This window comes from Crocodylus siamensis, chromosome 6, assembly GCF_052110815.1.
Source record: "Crocodylus siamensis isolate JL-2025a chromosome 6, ASM5211081v1, whole genome shotgun sequence".
Classification (NCBI taxonomy): domain Eukaryota; kingdom Metazoa; phylum Chordata; order Crocodylia; family Crocodylidae; genus Crocodylus; species Crocodylus siamensis.
In genome coordinates, this window is record NC_143400.1 from 46,326,749 (window position 1) to 46,347,959 (window position 21,211).

The 21,211-nt window shown below is 42.6% G+C and overlaps 1 protein-coding gene, 1 non-coding gene and 1 pseudogene across 2 annotated transcripts; 2 read left to right on the top strand and 1 right to left on the bottom strand.

Moving 5' to 3' along the window:
- Positions 1-1,025, bottom strand: LOC149862609 (olfactory receptor 11A1-like; annotated as a pseudogene).
- Positions 1,026-10,248: 9,223 nt separating this feature from the next.
- On the top strand, positions 10,249-10,321 carry TRNAR-CCU (transfer RNA arginine (anticodon CCU)). The gene has a single exon. It is a non-coding gene; the product is annotated as a tRNA-Arg (tRNA).
- A 7,941-nt stretch (positions 10,322-18,262) lies between these two features.
- LOC149862611 (olfactory receptor 10A7-like) lies at positions 18,263-21,107 on the top strand. Its single transcript, XM_090052125.1, has 2 exons — positions 18,263-18,274; positions 20,124-21,107. The coding sequence occupies exons 1-2, from the start codon at positions 18,263-18,265 to the stop codon at positions 21,105-21,107; spliced, it is 996 nt and encodes a 331-aa protein (XP_089908251.1).
- Positions 21,108-21,211: the final 104 nt, after the last annotated feature.

A 21,211-nucleotide genomic window follows, 5' to 3' on the forward strand; every position in this document is an offset into this window, starting at 1 on the left:
CTAAATCCTGTTATTTCCATTTTGTTTTAACCTGCTAATAAGGCTTAGGAATGTGGTTGCATTTTCCAATTCATAAACATAGAGACAACTTTCCTTACAGCCTCCTTTACTTCCTTGTTTCTCAGGCTGTAAATGAGAGGGTTGGTTAATGGAGTCAGGACAGTGTAGAAAAGAGAGAATATTTTGTTCAGGGCTCTAAGGGTGTTGGTTCTTGGCAACATGTAGACAATAGTTATGGAACCATAGAAAATTGTTACTACAGTAATATGGGAGTAACAAGTTGAAAAAGCCTTTTGTCTCCCGGTATTGGAAGGGATTCTCAGTATGGTGGTAATAATGTAGACATAGGACATGAGTGTCAAAAGGAAGGGGGGTAATACAAATATGCAGGCAAGACTGAAAACCACAATTTCAACCTCATAGATGTCACTGCAGGAGAGTTTAATGACTGGGACATAGTCACAAAAGAAATGGTCAATTTGATTGGGTCCACAGAAGGTTAATCGTAAAAGGAAGATATATATAATGGAGATGACTGTAAAACCACTTATCCATGAGCCAGCTGCAAGGCTGAAACAAAATCTGTCAGTCATAAGAGCTGCATAATGCAATGGTTTACATATGGCTAAGTACCTATCATAAGACATCACAGATAAAAGACATATTTCTGTAACTATACAGATACCGAAGAAAAAATATTGGATGAAGCATCCAGAGAATGAAATGGTTCTGTCTCCAGTGAGGAAGCTGGCCAGCATCCTGGGCAGGAGGGTGCAGGTATAGCAGGTGTCCAAGCAGGACAAGTTCCCCAGGAAGAAGTACATGGGGGTGTGCAGATTCTGAACAGCTACGATGAGCACAATGATGAGGATGTTCCCAGCCATGGTTGCAATGTACAGTATGAGAAACAGCAGGAAGAGAAGTATTTGCAACTCTGGAAGAATTTCAAATCCCAGGAGGATAAATTCGGTGATGGAAGTTTGATTTCCTACCTCTGCACCTGCCATGGCAGCAGAAAAATACCATACAGCTCTGCAAAATACTCTTAAGAAAACAGACATTGTTAATGCTATGGAGTTAGTTCATCTCCTGAGTTTTCAAGAGGCTGCACCATGCACCCCTCCTAACTTCATATGGTGGAACAATGGTTCTTTTGTTTTGGGCATCTTGAACTTTGAACATTTGTTATATGATTGGTGGTATAGAGAACAAAGTAGGAAAATATTTGCATGTCCTATTGGACTATATTTTGACTAAAAGTTATGAAGTATCTATTTTAATTTTACGCAGCTAATTATATTAATCCCATTCATACTATTCCTGTTGTTTCTAGAATTGTTCTGCTGTAGACGCTGGCTCTAAGACAGTTAATCAAAAGGGTTTTTGATATTTTTGGTTTAAATTTCATGTACTCCAGATAAAAATCCTAATGAACCCATACAATATATAGTAAAAATATATACTTTTCTAACATTGCTAATCATATAAATACGATTTGCTATCTTAGAACACTGGAATCTTTCTGACTCCAGAATCAGTACATCATAAAGACTAATTAATAGATTCTGAGTCAGAATATATCCCCACTCTCACTCCATAAGCAGATGCAAGGTAGAATTGTGTACTGTTCTTATTTTTAGGATGCTCCGTTACGTTGTTACTAAGTACTTCTAACCCCAAGGGTTCGGAAAGCACTCATTAGGTCCCACAAATCATGAGACTGGATTAACTGGAAAGGCATTCATTTTACAAAAGAAGTACAGTATTTGCCTCCCTACAAAGAGAGCTTGTTTTAGAAAACATGTAAATGACCAAAATGCAAAGTAAGTACGTGTGTGATGTCACTAATGAAATTCACACTAGGTACTTTGGAACAATGCTGAGAACCGAGTGTAGAAATTTCATCACATTGGTTATGCACTCTAGTGTAAAAGGCAGAGATGCAAGTGGACACTTGAGGGTCCTGAACCACAGCAACACATAAGGGCAGCATCAGTGGCTGCTGTTCTAATGGCAGGGTCAACTGAATGGGACCACCCAACCTGTGGAATGAAGCTCTATGGCAGACACCTTTCTGACCACTTCTGGTTCCACCTCTCAGGAGACTGGTAAATGCCCCAAAAGTACATGATAAACTGATAGCATTGATCTCTAGGCTGGTAACAAATATTAGACCAAAGGAATGAAAGGTTACTGGGCTACTTTCAGACACATTTATTTGGTTGGGCCAGAAAGATTGCAATGCTACCCATGATGGTCCTTTAGCGTGCACAGATCATGACTGGTATATGTAATTCCCAGGGTAATGAGGAAAGAGTTCTTGTTATGGGTACACAGTGTACCGCTGTAGACCACCCAAAGCTGAAAGGAGAAGAAGGAAGGCTAGGTAAAATAGGTTTGTGGGCAGAGTGGAAAGACTATTTTAATTTTGTTTCTTTTCAATTTTGGATTCAGTATAATCTCAGGGGAGCACTTGTTTGAGACTCTCTGTACTATACCATTTCTTGGAGTATCTTCTGAAGATAGCCCGGTGGAGCATGTAGAGGACCTGAGACTTACTCCTTGATTGCCATTCTTTCCCAGTGTAATAGACAATTAGGGAAATAAGGCATAAAGCATAATTGTAACATAAACACACCCAACTTTTAGCAGGTTTCTTGTAGTGGGATTCAAAAGAGATTATAAGAGTAAAAATGAATTAAGGCTACATTATTCAATTTTAGAATTTACATCATCAGCTCAGGATAAAGTTAGTTCCATTAAACACAAAATACTATCATGTAATTATGTATCTTCTACTGTCTATAATTACATAGGTATATGTAATATTGTACATATATAGGAATTATTTAAACTATATTTCACCTAAGCCTCACAAAAATATTTTGAAATTAGAAACAGGCTATAAAAATGAGCAATTTAAGGACTTTGAATATAAATCCTCTCTATAGAAAAATATTTTTTAAAACCAACACATAATGCCTTTGACTTATATTAAGGTACTAGTTTATAGCAATATTCCAATTTTCATGTTATTTATTCTGTTTTCTTGAACGTTTCTGAATAACAGAATATGGATCAGTATTGAAAATAACATTTGTGTGTTCAATTATGTTAAGTATTGTATATTCAAATGTCCAAGTGCTGATGTTCTAAAGTGTGAATTTTGATTGTGGTTTTGAATATTGAAACACAATTTAATGCTTCTGTTGCACAAACAGCTAATCAGTATACTATTTATATGGGAATATTTGATTACTACATTGACATTTATGAGTGGACAAATCAGATTCTTTCTCTATCTTTCTCTACGTCTGTCTGACTATCAACTCACCCCAAACCTGAATTTATATTATCTAAAGAAATAAAAAGAAAATGTTGCTTTACCTTACAAGGGTGAAGAAAAGCCTGGATCTTTGATGTGGTCCCTTACATCATCATTCTGGAGAACAAAGTAGTGGTTTTGTAGTTGATCTTCTATCCTAATGGATTTCAGTTGCATCATTTCTCCCAGGTAAAAGACTTACACATTCTCAGAAAAATACTGTGGTTCTTCATGTGTGACTTTGTCTATATGTACAATACAGCCATTACACAGTGTCAGGCTTTCCCTGGCATCATTATTTATCCTGTCTTTCATAATACTCCAGACATTTCTGCTCAGGGGAATGCCAAATTATTATTGTTCAGGCAGAGTCATAATATTAATAGAAGCAAGTACAGAACCTCTAAAAAAGGGGGGCAGGGGGGAGGGGCAGCTTGAAATATCAGAATAAGATGAATGAAAAAGAAAGAGGGAAAAAACCCAACAACAAAAACTTCCACTCTCAATAGGATGGGCATAATGCCAATAATTTTGAAACAATTTATCACCTCAAAAACACAACTGAATTTCAGATAAGATTCAACGGTTCTTCAGTACTGAAATCTCCCATTGACTGTATTTGGAAAATAAGGTTTTCTCATGGAGGACAGAGGAAGCTTAATCCTGGCAAGAAATGAATGCATTTTAACATGCAAACATGTTTCATTAAGTTAAACTTGAGACAAATTTACTGCATTGGAAAGAAAATCCCAAATGATCAAAGAATAAAATTGGGTATGGTCAACTACTCACATCAGTTCTTTTAGATCTTGCATTAATTTGAAGTGCTTTCATATGACACAAGCCCTTCTCAACTGAAGCACTTTATATTGTGCTGGAGGGGTTTCTACTAGTGAGCCCCACAGTAGGGAGCTAGATAGAAGAGATCCCAGCATGCTTCTAAGCCTTTTGACCACTAGCCTTCAGAGGCATCTGGGAAGACCTGAGTGGTGACATCAAAGCCTTCCAAGTATTTGTTGATTCTCCCAGGAGCACTAGCTGGAACTACTTCACATTGTTGGAGTCAAATGGTTACCTGCTTGCCTTTCAGCCCTTTCTGGCCTCTGGACTTTTCCCTAGAGAAACATTGGTGCTTTCGCTGAAAATGCTTTCTTTTCTGAACTTTACACTTCTGTTTGCCCCCACAAAGACTGTTTGAACATACCTGGATCAGAACCAGGATTACCACTCCCACATGAGAATGCAGGCTGCTCTCACTGGAGCTTCTCAGTGATGCTCCCCCAACACACACACACACACATGAACCTGAATACTGCCTTTGCACTATAGCGTAAACAATGTCTCTGGGACTTCTGAAGGTGCACAAAGAAGCACTTAGTAATGCAATGTATTGACCACTGGCTTCAGATCTCTGCTACATAACTGTGCCATGCTCTGGTCCATTTATGCTTCCCCTTTTTCAGAAGGTTACAAGTTATCAGGGGAAATGGCCAGGAAGGGCTGGAGGATGGGGTTCTTTTCCAGGACAATTTCTCTGGAGCATGAAATGCCCTGGAAAAAAGAAATATTCATTTCCTAGGTCCAATTAGACACCAGAAATTGAAGGAAGAGGTGATTCTTCTTTGTGTCCTGGTGGAGGCAAGGTTTCTCCTAATGGCTGAAATGACTATAAGCCATTAGTCTCCTAGGAATGAGGTTAGCAGAAAGCAGTTGCCACAGGGAAGCTCCCAGATTGTATGCATTATCCAATCCAGGCTGCTCTTGGTGGTTCTAGTTATTCTGCTGTGACCAGGGGGTGCAACCGGATGAAGACATGGTTGCATTTACATAGTTCTGTATTTGGCTGCCCAGTGGTCAGTCAACAGAAAAGATGGGTGTGCTATAAAAGGGAAGCTGTGAGTGGGATAATCTCACAAAAGAACTGTGCAGCCTGGGCCATGCCCAAGAGTTACTGATTTTATAGGCAGATGGTTTGGGCACTCTCATCAGCTTTAGATAAATAGTAGATAAGGGTTTTGCTCCCATAGTAAATGCTGTTCCAGTCCACCAGCCAGGAAGAACTACACCTGGATAAGTAAAAGGCTGTAAACACTTTACTATTTTTAATACTGCCACCCCTTCCCTTCTGCCATATTCCAAAGCACAATGAAACTGAATATGGGATGGTCCGATGGTCCCCATCCCCTGCCCCATACCCCTTTCCTACCCCACACACCAGATCAGGGCTCAGTCAGGACCACTTCCCTGCTATACTCCTGGAGTGGGCCTGGGCCATACCACCTCCCCCACCATGAATCATGATCAGCAATAGGCCATGCTCCTTTCCCTACCATGTGGCTGAATCCCTTCATATGCGGGGCCCAATCAAGAATGGGTTTCTTCTTGATGTCCTCATAGGGTTGCAATTGTGCCTGCTTTGCTCCCTGAAAGTGCTAGATCAGCCCCACGGGCCAGATCTGGACTCTGGATGGGCTGACCAGCGTTCATCCTTGGGCAGTCCTGCTCTAGATGATAGCACCTCAGTTCCAGGACTTCCAGCTTCTCATTGGAGTGCCCTAGCTATAGACCTTTGGGGCAAAGGACATGTCTTCACTCCTGAGATTAAGTTTGGTAGTCATGGGTGATAAAATTTTAATAGGGGTAGATGGTTAAAAAAAAACTTAAAAGGACCAACAAACATGAGAAATGGGGTCATTCCAACAAACATGAGAAAGGTATTGGATAATTGACAAAGTAAGATTAATAGCTGAAGAAAAGCACAGTCAGATGGGATGGCTCTTGACTGCCATGAAGCAAAGCTGGCCAGGCTCACAGTCTCCAAAGCAGGGGGTCCTGCAAAAAGTCCCACTGGCAAACAGTTCACCAGGTGTGATGTAGTAGTTCCCAAACTTCCCCCAGCCTATACTTGCTATTTTTAGATGGCTGGTAAACATAATCTTAATGTTCCAGTAAATGACCCCTGATTTTTTTATTTAAATTTCTTTGTTTAACTAAACTTTCAGAATTGGATGTCCAAGGGGTGTTCAAACAAAATGTCCCTGAGCAACACTCTAGGGACTCTGGGGCCCAGGGCCATGTGTAAGAACACAGAAACAAGAAACTTGCTTACCTGCAACAGGACGCACAGTACTGCTGGAATGGAGAGAGAAACCCACATGGGTTACAAACTGCACCTTTATTCAGCTGAGACTGGCCAGCGACACCACAGGCAATCACCAGTTGGTGGAAATAAAAAGGATCACGGCAGGAAGAGTGGGAGAGGCAGGAGAGCTGGCAGAGACTCTTGACACTGGCGGCAGCTGGTACTTGCATAGTGAAGGAAGGTTCGGGTGGGGAGCAGTGATAGAGGTGGCAGGGGCTCCCGGCATGGGCAGAGGAGGACTCAAATCCTGAGGGGCGTCGGGAGCGAGATACTGCTGAGGGAGAGCAGCATCGCAAGCTGCACTCAGCAGCAGAAAGGGAGTGACTACCTAGAAGTAGGGACAGTAGCAGACCCAGGGGAGATGACAGGTTATCTCCTTGAACACGCGCAGGTACTGGGTGCAGAAGATGGGTTGGCGGTGGCAGAGTCAAAGAAACCCCCAAGATGGGGCAATGAGGGAACCCCATCAAGTCCAGGTGGTAGGGCCAGTGGAACAGCCCAATAGGCCACCCATACCCTTATTTGTTGGGTCCATTTTTTTTGCTTTTCTCCCTGTTGGAGGGGGTGCGGTGATGGGACCGCAGGCTGCATGAGCAGAATGATGAGAACGTGCCCAGCCATGGTTGCAGTGTAGAGTATGAGAAACAGGAGGAAGAGAAGTATTTGTAACCCTGAAAGAATTTCAAATTTCAGGAGGATAAATTCAGTGACGGATGTTTGATTTCAAACTGCTGTATCTGCCATGGCAGCAGAGAAATTCCATACATCTCTGCAAAATAATCTGAAGCAAATGGACACCTTTTAATGGCATGGAATCAATTCATCTCCTGAATTTTGAAGAAATGAATCAGTAGGGCTGTGCGAAATTTCACTGGTTGTTTCATTTTGATGCTCTTTCAACTCATTTCGAGCTCAAAACAGCAAAATCAAAATGAAACAAAAGGCTTTGAAAAAGCCACGACATGAAATAAGGGCAGTCGAAACATTTTGAAAGTTTTGACTTGTTTTGAGTTTCACAGCTGAATGTGGGCTTGCCTGCAGGGAAACAGAAAGGAAGGAGAGGGAGGGGAAGAGGGAGGAAGGACTGCTCTGAGATTGACTGTGACTATTTGGCTGCCTGAGATGCTGCTGGTGCTACTGTGCTGCTTACTAACTTATTACCTGTTGTCACTTAAAGTGATGGACTGGACAGAGCCTGTAGGGGAGGAGGAGACCTCATTGGGGCACACTACCATATCGTGGAGAGGCCCCATTGCCAGCGAGAGCACACCTTAACACACACAGAGTCACACATCATGAGATTTGCATGTCATCAGCTTGAGGTGCAGTTTCCCAGAAACCTCTGCACCTATCTCCTTGAATGCTGGCAGGCTTCATGCCCTCAGAAGGATCTACCGTCCCTGCTGTTTTCATCCAAATATGCCAAAAAATGACAAAGGTATAAGCAGTTTTGTGCGTCCCCATTATAGCCTATGGGTGAAACATTGCAACAGTGTCAAAACAGTGAAACAGTTTTGACAAAATGAAACAGAACAGTACTTTCAAAACTAAATGGAAATCTAAACAAAACACTGTCCCATGGAAATGGTGAAATGGAAGTTGAAACGAAACGGTGCTGTTTCACACAGCCCTACTAATCAGTCCTGAACGTGACCACTCCATTCCAAAGTTCCCCCCAGGAGGTGAATAGTCCAGGATATTCATTTCTTGATCTCCTTTATGGAGGCCTTTTTTCACCTATGCCATTACAAGAAAAGAAAGGGCAAAAGTTTCTTTTTATAGACATAGAAGAACTTTTTTTTTTGGATGTTGAAATACTGCATTATGTAGCCTTCAGCCTCAACTCCTAGTAGCAGAGAGCAGAACTATACTTCTTTTAATCTGAGAAATGTCAGCATCCAAAATTTGCAATACAAGTGGCTACGGGAAGAAGAAAATGAGCAGATCTTGTATGTCCTATTTTGGGCTGCACTCTAACATGAACTATGAAATATATATTTTAATTAACACATCTGATAACATTAATCCTATTCACCAGCTTCCTTTTGTTTCAAATATTGTTGTGCTCTAGAAGCTGGTTTGGAGAAAGGTAGTCAAAGGTTTGTAGGGTTTTCAGTTAATATTTCACAAACTCCAGGTAAAAATTCTGATCAGTCCTTCCATTATAAAGTGAAAATGTATGCATTCCTATCATACCTAAGCATGTGAATTTAGTCAGGCCTCTTAGTGTCCTGGAATCTTTCTGAATGAAGAATTGGTATACCACGAAGAGAAATGAATAGATTTTGAGTCAGAATAAAACCCACTCCTTCTCTATAGGCAGATGGATGGCATGTTTTTCTTCTGTTCTGAATGTTAGCATGCTCTGTTACTGCATTAGAAAATACTGCCACTCATAAGTGTTGGATCAACATCTGTCAGGCTCCAAATATCTTGACTTTGGTTTAACTTTAAGGGCATTATATGTGAGAAAAGAAGTAACTTCTTTTCCTCTCTACAAACATGTGTTCTTTTTTTAAAAAAAGGTAACTGAAAGGCAAAATATGTATCTGTGTGACTACTGAATTTCCCCCCAGGTATTTAGGTACAATCCTGAGAACAGATGTGGAACATTCATTACATTTGTTGGGTAAACTGATGTAAGAAACAGAGATGCAACTGGATGCTTCAGCATCCTGAATGGCAGCAGCACACGGGGCAGTATCAGCAGCTCTTTCTTTAGTGGCAGGGTGGACTGAGAAAGGGGTCTTCCTTGTCATTTCACCCCATGTGTCCACCACTCAGTAGAGAGACAATTGCCCCAAAAGTATAAAAACACATGATAAATGAATGGCATTGACCTGCAGGCTATTACCAAGTGCCAAGCTAAAGTAAGTAGAGTTTACTGGCTACATTGAAACCCAGCAATTTGATTGGGCCAAAACGATTGCAGTGCCAGCCATGACAGTTCTTTGGCATGCAAAGATAATGATATGGTAGGGGTACTTTCCAGGGCAAGGAGAAAAAAATTCTTGTCATGGTTACACATTGCACCACTGTAGACCACCCAAAGCTGAAGGAAAGAAAGAAGGCTAGGAAATTAGATTAGTGGCCAAAGGAGAAAGATGGTCTTACAAATTATTTTGATTCTTTTTAAGTTGGGATCCAACATAATCCTACAAATTTGAATCTGAAATACTCTTTCATGAGGCAAACCCTCCATGCCCATGGGAAAGAAATTAGTCTGTCTCCCCCGGGGAGTTGCTTCTTAACATCACGAGGCTACAGATATTTTCTGTTGGTTATAGATTCTTTCTCCTCCTGTTTTGAACCCTTTCCCACAAAATAGCTTTGAAAACAGCTCAGTAACTAACACATGTGCTCAGTGGATTGGTATTACCGACGGTTAGAGACTCAGACACAGGAGGTAATTTTCCTGGAGATGGGGTGAAAGAGGTCTGAGTACTAGGAATTGATCAGCTATTCTTGGAACATAAAGACACCTAACCTGTAAATATTACCAACAGTACCACAGTCTATTACAGAAGAGCATTACTGAAGTTAATGCTACAGGAAAGAACCCGGGATGAGAGTGTCCCTTTAATTTTCCTGTGCATTTGTGCAGGCAATTTGGACCCAACAACTTTTGAGGTCCCTTCCAATCTTTTCATTCTATCAACGTGCCCATTTTGATTAAATGGAAATTTTATGAAGGCAACTTTATATTAGAAACTGATCAAATGAAAACTTTTTTGTCAGCTCTTTTCAAAGCTCAGTCTCTAAAAACCATTTGTATCAGTGGGCCCCAGTGGCCTAATGGATAAGGCACTGGCCTCCTAAGCCAGGGACTGTGGGTTCAAGTCCCACCTGGGGTGACAAGTAGGATTTCTGAATGACAGCTAGTAGGGGTTTGCTCTGTGTAGATCTTGTTTTTGCTGCTGCCCAAGGCAAAGAGTTGAATTTGATGATTTGTTTAGCTCCCTTCCCACCCTAGCTACTATGATTATTGTCAATCCCATAAGTATGACAGATCTAAAACCGAAGCAACTGAAGATGCACTAAGGAGACATAATATAGGAATCCACATCATGCCCAAAAAGACATCATTAGCATTATTCTAACATTATCATGAGTGATTGTTTTGTTCTGAGATCATTTTTTCTGAAATCAAATTTTAATTTAATATGTAAAAAATTATTCCTTTAAATAATTGGTCCTGTTCAGCACTGACCTCATCTTTAAGCAGACATCATATTATTTGAAGAAATAAAGAGAAAAATGTTTTTTTACCTTACAAAGGTGAAGAAAGCTTGAATCTCTGATGTGTCCCTTCCATCTCCAATCTGGAAAGTGAAGAATTGCTTCCATAGTCAATCTTCTATCCTGATGCATTTCACATGCATCATGTCTCCCAGCTGAGAAACCTACATATTAAGGGTATGTGAAGTGGGCCCTATTTGATTTGGATTCAGATTTAGCCCAAATCAGAGACTGTGATTTGATTCATTGATTTGGATCACTGTCCCTGATTTAATTCAGACTAATCTGAATCTGAAGATTCGATGCTGATTCAGAGAATCAGTGATTTGGACATAGGCCCAGCTTTAAAAGTTTTTTTCTACATACCTTGAGGTAGCAGGCATGGCTCACGGTCACTGCAGTGCTGGGATGCATGGAGTGTCCCACAGGAGTGCAGGAGGCCCCTCCACGTATTTGGTGGCAAACCCAGAAGTGAACCAGGAGTACTTCTGGTCCACTTCCAGGTCTGCTGCCGAATGTGCTGGGTAGCCCCCTTGCTCCTGTGGGACGCTCCATGTGCCTGAGCATTGCAGCATTCACAAACCCCTGCTATCTAGAGGTATGTAGAAAAAACAAGTAAAGCTGTCTCTATGTCCAAATCTCTGAATCCGAGGGTTCCGATTCAATTCAGAGGGATTAAAGGGTCCCTTGACTTGATTTGCATTTGGAGATTTGGCCACCAAATTGGAAGCTCTACTACCTATTTATAGAAAGATCCTGTGGTTCTTCACCTGTGCGCTTGTCCATATGTACGCTATAGGAATTACACAATGTCAGGCTCCCCATGGAATCATAATTTATCCCACCTTTGAGAAGGTGATAATACTCCAGACATTTCCAATGTCATATCATTATTGTGCAGTCAAAGCCATGATATTAATAGACCAAGTAAACAACCTCCAAATACAAACAAAAAAAAGAGAGAGAGAAATGGCACCTTGAAATATTGGGATGAAATAAGTAACCAAGAAAAGGAATTAACAAAACAAACACACCCTCTACTCTCATTAGGACTGGCATCGGCATAGTTCTGGTGATTATGAAGTAATTATCACCAGAATTCCAGACACAGTCTAACATCTCTTCAGGGTTGAAATGTCCCATTGGTTATATTTACAGTTTCAGACCTCCTGACAAAGGAGAAATATCAAAGGGAAGGGATTCATTCATTTTAACATGCAAACATGTTTCATTTAGTTACATCTCAGACACATTCACTGCTTTGGCAAAGAACGTCCCAACTGTTTGAAGAATAAAGTTGGATAAGGACAACTATTCATTTCAAATCTGTATTAATCTTAAATCCTTTTGAATGCAACAGGCCATTCCCAATGGTGCTTTGTTTTGTGCCAGATGGAATGGTACCAAGGTTCTTCACAGATAAAGGACCAGAGAACAGGTGTCCCAGCATGCTTCTAGGACTCTTGACCACTAGTCTCCAGAGGCTTCCAGAAATAGCTGAGTGGCAACATCAGTGCCTTCCATGCCTGGTCTGTCCTATCCTAAGGAACCTGAAGCCTCAGGGGGCCCCACAGTCAAGGGACCATGCCCTACTTGCCTCCCTGCCCGCTGCCTGTGCCATGTTTAAAGGGCTTTATACAGGCAGGAAGCCCCTTCCTGGCCGAGCAGGAGAGGAGTTCCCAGCTCGGCCCTGGCCCAGGCCCCAGCCCCAGCCCCAACCCCACGGAGGGAACCCAGGTGTCCCCAGCATGTGCTGCCCCCACCCCAAACACCCTACAGCACAGCCAACATACATGCAGCCCAGCCCTGACTATTTTATTTCAGCGAGTTTATACTGCAATGAACCACAATTTTGATTTTTTGATGAATCAGGGGGCCCCAAAACTATATCTTACAGGGGCCCCAAAAATTGTGGTGCCTTCTGAGTAGTTGACCCCTTCTGGTTTCTGCTTAGTTGTTCCTGGCATGGCATGGCAGGAAACGGGGTTTAAGCTAAGGAACAGGAGCTGGTGAGAGTGGAGTGTCCTGGAAGCCTGGGGTAATGGACAGCCGTAGAAGAACGTCAGCTAGAGTAAGGTCACCTACATGGAGATCCAGACTGAGCTAGTCCCTTCACTTTAGAACCATGCCCCCAACATAAGAGGGGCGATTACACCCTGATAAACTCTCATTTGTCACCAAAGTTTGCGGAAGTACATGACCAGGTCAGCCATGTCAGAGGTGAGCTGTGCCATTCAGAAGGTGCTGGCACTGCATTTCATCCAGGGCATCATACCTGGGATTGCCCAGATGAACTTCCTGATCTTAATTGGAGCTAACACTGACACCCACCCTCCCATCCTGTGCCCAGAGAACTTTTGCTCAGAGTACATCAATTCCAAGCACTAATTTTCCATCCTGGTGCAGGGCCTATGGACTTCTGGAGACAGTTTACTCAGGCAAACATTCAGTGTTCAAGCAGGGTTCATTACACTAGGGTCTTCAGGTGTACCTGGCTGATTCTTTTGTTAATGTGGGAAGTATTTGTACATCCTGGTACTAGCACAGAACTGGAAGGTGTGAATATTTCCCAACCTACAAAACCTGTTTCTTGGGTTACCAACTTACTCACTCCTCTCATGAAGCTCTATGGCAGACACCTGATCTGAACTACTGCTCTGTGACCAGAAATTGCAGACTTGGCACCTCAAGGCATAATGGATGATCATGAACACTCAAAACAATTTTGAGACCAGGACCAGACCAAAACCTTCTCAGTGGCCTGGGCAGCAAGTGCCATCCAGCCAGTACCACAACCCAGACACTGAGACTCTGGTTTATAATGACCTTTAGGGCATTCTTGTGAAAACCTAGTGAACCCTGATGCTGTGCTGTGCAGTGGGATGAAGTCACCACAGTATTAAGCTCAAACATGTGTTGAGTATCATTCTTTTCAAAATAACTTTTTTTAAAATTATTATTAAACACTCTAAAGATGTATATGATGTTTGAATTCCTCTTAGAATAAGCTAAGTGCTTTGCAGATGATGGGTAGGGTATGAGGGAAATATAACAAGAGACAGGAGGAAAAGGAAGGATGGGGAACTCTCAGGGACTGTGCACTCTATGCTGCCATTACAGGCTATGGGGCCTTGGAGGAAGTAGAAGAGGTCCTTAGAACTAGAGTGGTGGGCCAGTATGCTTTCTGGATGAATGGGGGGTTAAAAGAGCTGGAGCCACACATTGTGCTGCTTTTCCTTGTAGAGAAATACCCAAGAGTGTGTCAAGTCAAGGAAAGCTGCTCCTGACCCTATGTCCCTGAGTCCTCAGGGAATGATATTGTCCTGTGCTGGAGCTGAAGCTCAGATGTAAGACCATGAGTGATCTGTGGAGCAGTTGGTTGAGTTGGCTGGAAAAGGACAGGAGGTAGGGGACTCTGGGTAATATAAGCCATGTGGCCTGTCCTTGGTGTGGTTGAGACAGCAGGACAAAGATGTGGGAAATGGGAAGGGATGCTGTGGCTGCCAAAAAGGAGCAGGAAGAGCTGTTTGACTACTTGTTGCAGGAGGAAGGTGTCCTGGGACTGGGGTGAGACGTCATGCAGTGGGGAAGAGATTTTTGTGTCAGTGCTGTGTCAGCTTCCCCTTGTAGTCACCCGGCTGCCAGGACTGAATCCCAGTGTTTCAGGGTGGAAAGGACTGGTGCTGGGTCCCACAGCTCACTTCTTGGGCTCAGGGAGAGAAGTGGGTGGTGCCAGATCCAAGGGCCCAGTCCTGGCATGCAGGGCTCCACTTGGCCCAGAGAAGCTGTACTCATCCAGCACATGGGGCCAAGACAGTGAGCACCATTACTTTAGTCCATCGCTGCTTCCCCATTAAAAGAGGGCACTCTTTTCAAGGGAATGGGCCAGGAAGGGCTGGAGTGGGGATCATTCTTCAGTGCCCTTTTCTTTAGGGTGAGAGTACACGTTGAGGACTCACACATTAAGACTTGTTAACAAGTGCTAATTGTCCTCCAGCTGTCTTAGTATTCACAGATCCCAGGAGCAGGCACTTTATGTCACCCTGTGTGCCCAGATACAGTCCTCATTGGGGTCTGCAACTGAAGTGGGGCAGAAGGTGGGGCAAGGAGCTACCAGGCAACTACAGGGCTTTGTAGGAGCTGGATCTGGGTGCACAGGTGGCAGGGAGCCTGGGATCAGCCAAGGTGGGTGAACCCCACACTTGTCCCCACTTATTTCCGGCAGATTTGGTTGGTAAGGCAGCAATCCAGGGGCAGAGAGGAAAATTGGAGGTTGGAGGTGGGAACCCAGAGGCAACTGGGTGGCAATACAGCTATTTTGGGTGGGGGCTGTAGTACGTTATCCAAGGGGGTGGAGGGACTTCCTGCCTGGCCTATACTGTACCTAGAGAGCTAGAGAGCAGGGCAGGCACAAAGCAGACTTGCAGGGCCCTGGCCACAGCCTTGTTTGCCAGCCCACCAGTGGCTGATGTGAGCAGTGCACATTAGACAGGGTTTTAAATATGTGACTGATCTCTAGTGCTTGTTAACCTTAATTAATACAGGCTAACATTCCTGCTAACTCTAACATGTCATTTCAACCTTGGGCAGCTTGTGATTTATACTGTGAATAGCACTTATGGAAAAGGAGACGCTGCAGGAAACCTTGATGTCAGGTCAGGGGAGGCGGGGGATGAGTAAAGTCCTTAATGATTGTCAAGTGAGCACTTCTGTTAGCTTTCCTTGCCCTTCATTTCTGTTTTTATATTGTGTTTACAGCCTTGGTTTCTGCCTCATGCTACTTGGAATTGTTTCAGGCAGGGGAGAGGGGTTGTCCTGGAAGAGCAGGGTGACTGTGATCTGCCTTATGTCATGGATGTGAGTTGTTGCTCCTATATCCATCAGTCTTTGAGGGAAGTTGGGGTGTGATGGAGGTGAGGAATGATGGCTTTGGGGGTTGTGATGGGTTTTCTGAACTTCCATAGTTCAAGACAATCATGCCATGTTCATCTGCATGTTCATAAGTGTGGGATGCCCTTGCAGCAGAGGTATATACAGCCTGAGCAAGAGGCAAATGCTGGATGTGGGGCCATGACACAGACTTAAGGCAGGTTTTGGTGTGCTTGACTGTATTTAAGTCAGCAAGGCCCGATGAACTTCATCCCTGGATGCTGAAGGACTATGCAGAAGGGATCTGGGAGCCCTTGGCAATATTTCCAAAGTAGTAGGAGACAGACAAGTTTACACAGGACTGAAAAAGGGCTGGGATAGTACCTCTCTCTAAAAAAGGCAACAAGCATGGCAGTGACTTGCAAGGGCTACCTCCACAAACATGCTGGAGCCACAATGTGTAGCTGCAGAGTTATGTCATGATGCAGGGCAGACAGGTCAGGAATGGCCTGAACAAATGTCTGGCCTGTGCATGCCATTTCCAGCATCTCTGAGAGAGGGCTTCAGAGGTCTGCAGATCCCTACCTGCTGCCCCCTGCACTATCCCTACATTCTAGACAATGTCATCCTCCATGGCCTTGTGTTTTTGCACATCGCTGCCAGATATGTGGGGTGATGCAGATGTGTAGTTGGATGATGCCTAGAAGGGGACAAGCTGCTATTCCTGTCCTAGAGCACAAGGATGAGGACTTAAGCACCTGGGATCATGAGTATCACTGAGGCTTGAATGCCAAACACCATCAGCCCTTTTGGAAACTCACCTCTCATACCTAATTCTCCGGTATAACACTTCTATTTTATGTAAATGTAATGGCATTGGCCGGAGTAACACAGCATTGAATTAGGCCCATGTTTACTGCATGGTAGATAGGCATGTTAATGATGTGGTTACCAATTCAGGTGAATTTTGTATTGCATCAGGAACTCAGACATTCCTGCTTCTACTAACTGAGGTGGAAGTAAGACTAGAGATTGCAAGATGTAGCTAAGTACATCTGTGGGAGAGAGATGCATAAGGCAAATATGTATATAGTAGATGAATAGGCTGATCAAACAAATAAGTTTTATCAATGTTAAACTCATAGACAACATTTAAAATAGGACAAAAAAGAGCATGGAGAGGGCATCTAGTTTATCTCTCTGAACTATTATGTCTTATTTTTTAAATGGTGCTTATATAATTCACTGGGGAAAGCTTTGAATCAGGTGTTGTTTTGTTTGGTCTCCCCCTGCAATTACGTTGTCTGGATAAACAATACATCACTGTCTCGAGATAACACCTTATTGGCAGTGAAAGAAAATTAAAACAGTACAACCCACTCAATGCATCCATTCTTTGAAGTCAGAGAAGAGACACTTCACATTGTAGTTAGGCAGAGAGAGATACTTTGGCCACTTTGAACCTGTCCTCTCTCCGTATGTATGAATTTCTGATGTGACTGCTTCTTTGTGCTGTTTTGATGCTCATTCTGGTTCCTCCTGGAGAAAGTAGAAATATTCCCATCTACTTCAGTACCAGAAGGTAGTAATATTCCCTTATCTGCTGCACAAAGTATGAGATTTGTTATCATAGAGATATAAGTTTTGTGTCCCACATTGTGCGTGTGTATTGTCTAAGTTAGGTCCAGGAGCAACAGTTGGGAAGAAATTTATATTTCAAGATCTCTACCCAGTTATCCATCCATGGTGGTAAAAACATAAAGAAGGAAATAGACACCCTCCCACCCCTCCACCAATCATGTGCATCTGGGCAGAAATGTAAATCATAAGGGTCAGATACACAGCAGTTTGGGTAGCAATAGTCTTTCCATCTTTGGTTGGAAAGCCAATTGGTTTTGAATGTATACATAAATCATTATGTGGGATCAGGATTTTTTACCGTTAGTAATCTGATTGTTTTGGTATATAACAGTTTGCAGTTTTCTATCACCTCATCCAATTTGCCTTTTAGCAAGAAATGTTCATTATTAGTTCCAGCTTTGTAAACCTGAACTAACTAAACTAGTCTACAGCCTTATCTCAATCCCAGTGGTGTAACAAAAGAATATCCAAATCTGGTATTATTTTAGCTTTCTTTATGCAGAGGCATAGTCTACACATGAAGTTGCACTGATGTAAGTAAAGATGTGCTTTTGGAAGGTTCTGGCTAAAATGGTGTAAGCCTCTTTGGGGACATTCATACCAGTTTAAGTTTGATCTGTCATCAGTTTTTCTTTTAATGGCAAACGTGCAGGTACACAGTGAACCAATATAACCAGTTTAAACTGTTATGAGTGTTGAAGCAAGTACTCACAGTTGCTTAAATCAGTTTAAAAACAGGTCTCTAGTTAAATACCATTTAAAACTGATTGCTGTTTAGTCCACAGCATTTCTTTGGGCAGACAGCCACACAGAATTTCCTTTGCTTGCATTCTTCCTTCTTTCATCAAGGTATTACAATTACCATTCTATTCTTAGTACAGGAACAACTTTCCTGACCACAAAGCAACCATCAGAGAAACAACACCAAATACTATACAACATTCCAACTTCGTACTTGATGAAACTCAGAAAACAAGTCAACCCTGAAATGTCATCAGTCTCTACACACACGTACTTAAAAAACACAGCTACAACCAACACCCCCAATGGCATTCTATGTAGGCCCATGCCAGTGTTGTCCTAGCTCTTTCATTTATATTATAAATAAGTGTGTGTGTGTGCGTGCGCGCATAGAGATTTTTCAGTCTCTTACGACCAACTGTGATAGGTTGGGTTGTGTAAGAAGGGGTACCGGGCATGTTCTGCTTTTCAAGATTCCCCAGTTTAGAAGTTCCTTTTGGGCATGCCACATTGTGTAGCAGCAGGGTGCACAATCTTATCCCTTGGCTCCTGCAGTGGTGAGAATCCCCCGTCTTCTAACTTTTCCTGTTCCTCACTTTATAACTGTCTTAAATGCTTTATTAAAGCAAAAATGGCTTGTTACTGTGATCTAGCCCAGAGAACCCTAGAAAATAACTGCTTTTTCTTCAGTCTTCCTAGCTTCATAAAGGGAGCTCGTCTATTAGACCCAGTAGCTGCAAGTGATTGAAACCTTGCTAATTCTCCTCTGGGCTCTTGAAATCTCAGCACAGAATATCCTCAGCAGTTCCCTTCACTCTCTTACTTCTGTCCCCTGCCATCCAACCCTTCAGTTATCAGCGTTTTCTTTCATAGAATCACCCTTCTCTTTTTATCACTTTCTGGTAGCATTTCCTTGGAAAGACTGCAGCAGCTTTCCCCAGAATTTCCTTTCTTAAAGCAGTCAGCTCATCACCTTCTCTTTCCTGGATCACCAAATGTTTGGTTCCCAGAGCTGGGGGCTTCTTGGATAGTCTTTACCTCCTTGGGCCCTTATGTACAGCACAATTAACAGCAAGCCTGAGTTCAATGTGACATCATGCAATTGTGTATGTTTGTATATTTTCATGCTTCAATGGGTTTATACATTTTCATGCTTAAATGCAAATCCTCCATTTCAAATATAGTTTCAAAGGAGTAACACTCTTTACTATCAAGCGGCATCCAGCACAAGGGTCTCCAGTGGACTACACCAACTGGGACCGGTCTCCTTTGATTTTTATAGAATCAGATTAACTTTTTCTCAGACTCCATTGATGAATTGCACCACCGGGGGATCTGGCCTATTGATAATAGATCACCTAGTCCAGGGGTTCCTAAACTGTGACACATGTACCCCTGCGGGTATGCAATACATCTCTGGGGTGTGTGCAGAAGAAGTAATGGTGAATTTAATTTTCATTCGAATAATAACTTGTTATTGAGGGTTAAAATATAAAACGTATGCTGGTAGGGGTAAATTGGCAGCTAGTAAATCTGGAAGGGGTACACAATAAGAAAAAGTTTGGGAACTTTTGATCTAGATGATGCGTTAGCTAGTTGTGTTACCCTTTTACTTATCTGATGCTTCTCTGTTACACACAGCTAAGTAACTGTTCCACTCTTACACAGGTGCTGTTACACATCTACCGATCTGATACTTCTGTGTTGCCGATGATTCCAAATCCTGAGAAAAGAATTGAAAAGGATACTTGGGTTATCTTATGTACTGAGTACTGGGGCAAGATGATCAATTAATATACAATTTATATTCAATGAACCAATTCTGCGTAGTCTTCATGCATGACAAATCTCAGCTTTTAGGTTAAGACTCAGCTCCTAATCTACAGGACAACAAGGTGGTGTTTCTACAACCAACCTATCTTTGCCACCCTTGGGAAGCTTTACTATTTTACACTCCTCAGGATCAGTTCCTATGTGTCCTTTCAGCACAGCTCTGTTATAGATACAGTGTAAGATAATGGCACAATGATTTCAGCTATCACCAGGGTCCCAACCAAACCTGGGGTCCTTCGTAAATCCTAGCTCTAACTCCAAGCCTAAATCTAGACCTATATCAAGCCCATTTACCTCATCAAGCATTGATGGTGTTTTTTATTCTCTCTTCAGATGGAAAACATCGAAGAATTGAAGGTGGAGAACCAGACCACAGTGACCAGCTTCATCCTGCTGGGATTCTCCTACCTTGCCAGACTTCAGCTTTTACTCTTTGTGGTGACTCTCCTCATGTTCTTGGTCACTATGATGGGGAACTTTCTCATCATTGCAATCACAATAATTGACCCTGCCCTGCACACCCCTATGTACTATTTCCTCAAGAACCTGGCTTTGACTGAAATCTGTTACAGCCTGTGCATTGTCCCCAGGATGCTGGTGAATTTGCTGGTGGGAAGAAAAACCATTTCTTTTTCTGCCTGCGCCCTGCAGCTGAATGGTGTCATACTTTTTGTCACCTCTGAATGCTTCCTCTTAGGTGCCATGGCCTATGACCGGCATGCAGCCATTTGCCACCCATTGCACTATGCCACCATCATGAGCAAGAGGTTGTGTATTCAAATTGCGACAGGATGTTGGCTTTCTGGTGTCTCAGTGGCAGTGGGATTCACGTCTTGGTTGTTCAGTTTTCCTTTCTGTGGGTCAAATGAAATTAACCATTTCTTCTGTGATGTTTCTCCAGTGCTGAAGCTGGTATGTGCAGATACCTCCTTATTTGAGCAGGTGATTTTCATAGACATTGTTATAATTGTGATGGTTCCTTTTTTCTTGATCTCTGTTTCTTATATCCATATCATATATGCTATTCTCCAGATACCATCGCCTAAGGGCCGACATAAAGCCTTTTCCACCTGTGCAGCCCACTTGGTAGTGGTGACTCTGTTCTATAGCACTGCTGGCATCATTCACCTTCGCCCCAAATCCAACCTCTCATCCAACAGTAAGAAGTTGGTGTCTCTCTCTTACACTGTAGTCACGCCCATGCTGAACCCCATTATCTATAGCCTGAGGAACAAGGAGGTCAAGGAAAGCCTGAGGAGATTGTTTGGCTTAGGGATGTTTATGGAAAGGCCATCAATTTTCCCTTTAGCCAGGTGATGGTTTCCTTGAATTTGGGATGTAATGTCTTATACAGCCTTTTACATTTCAGTGAAAGAGCAAGTTCACTGATTCACACAGCTGATTCAAAGACTCAAAAATCC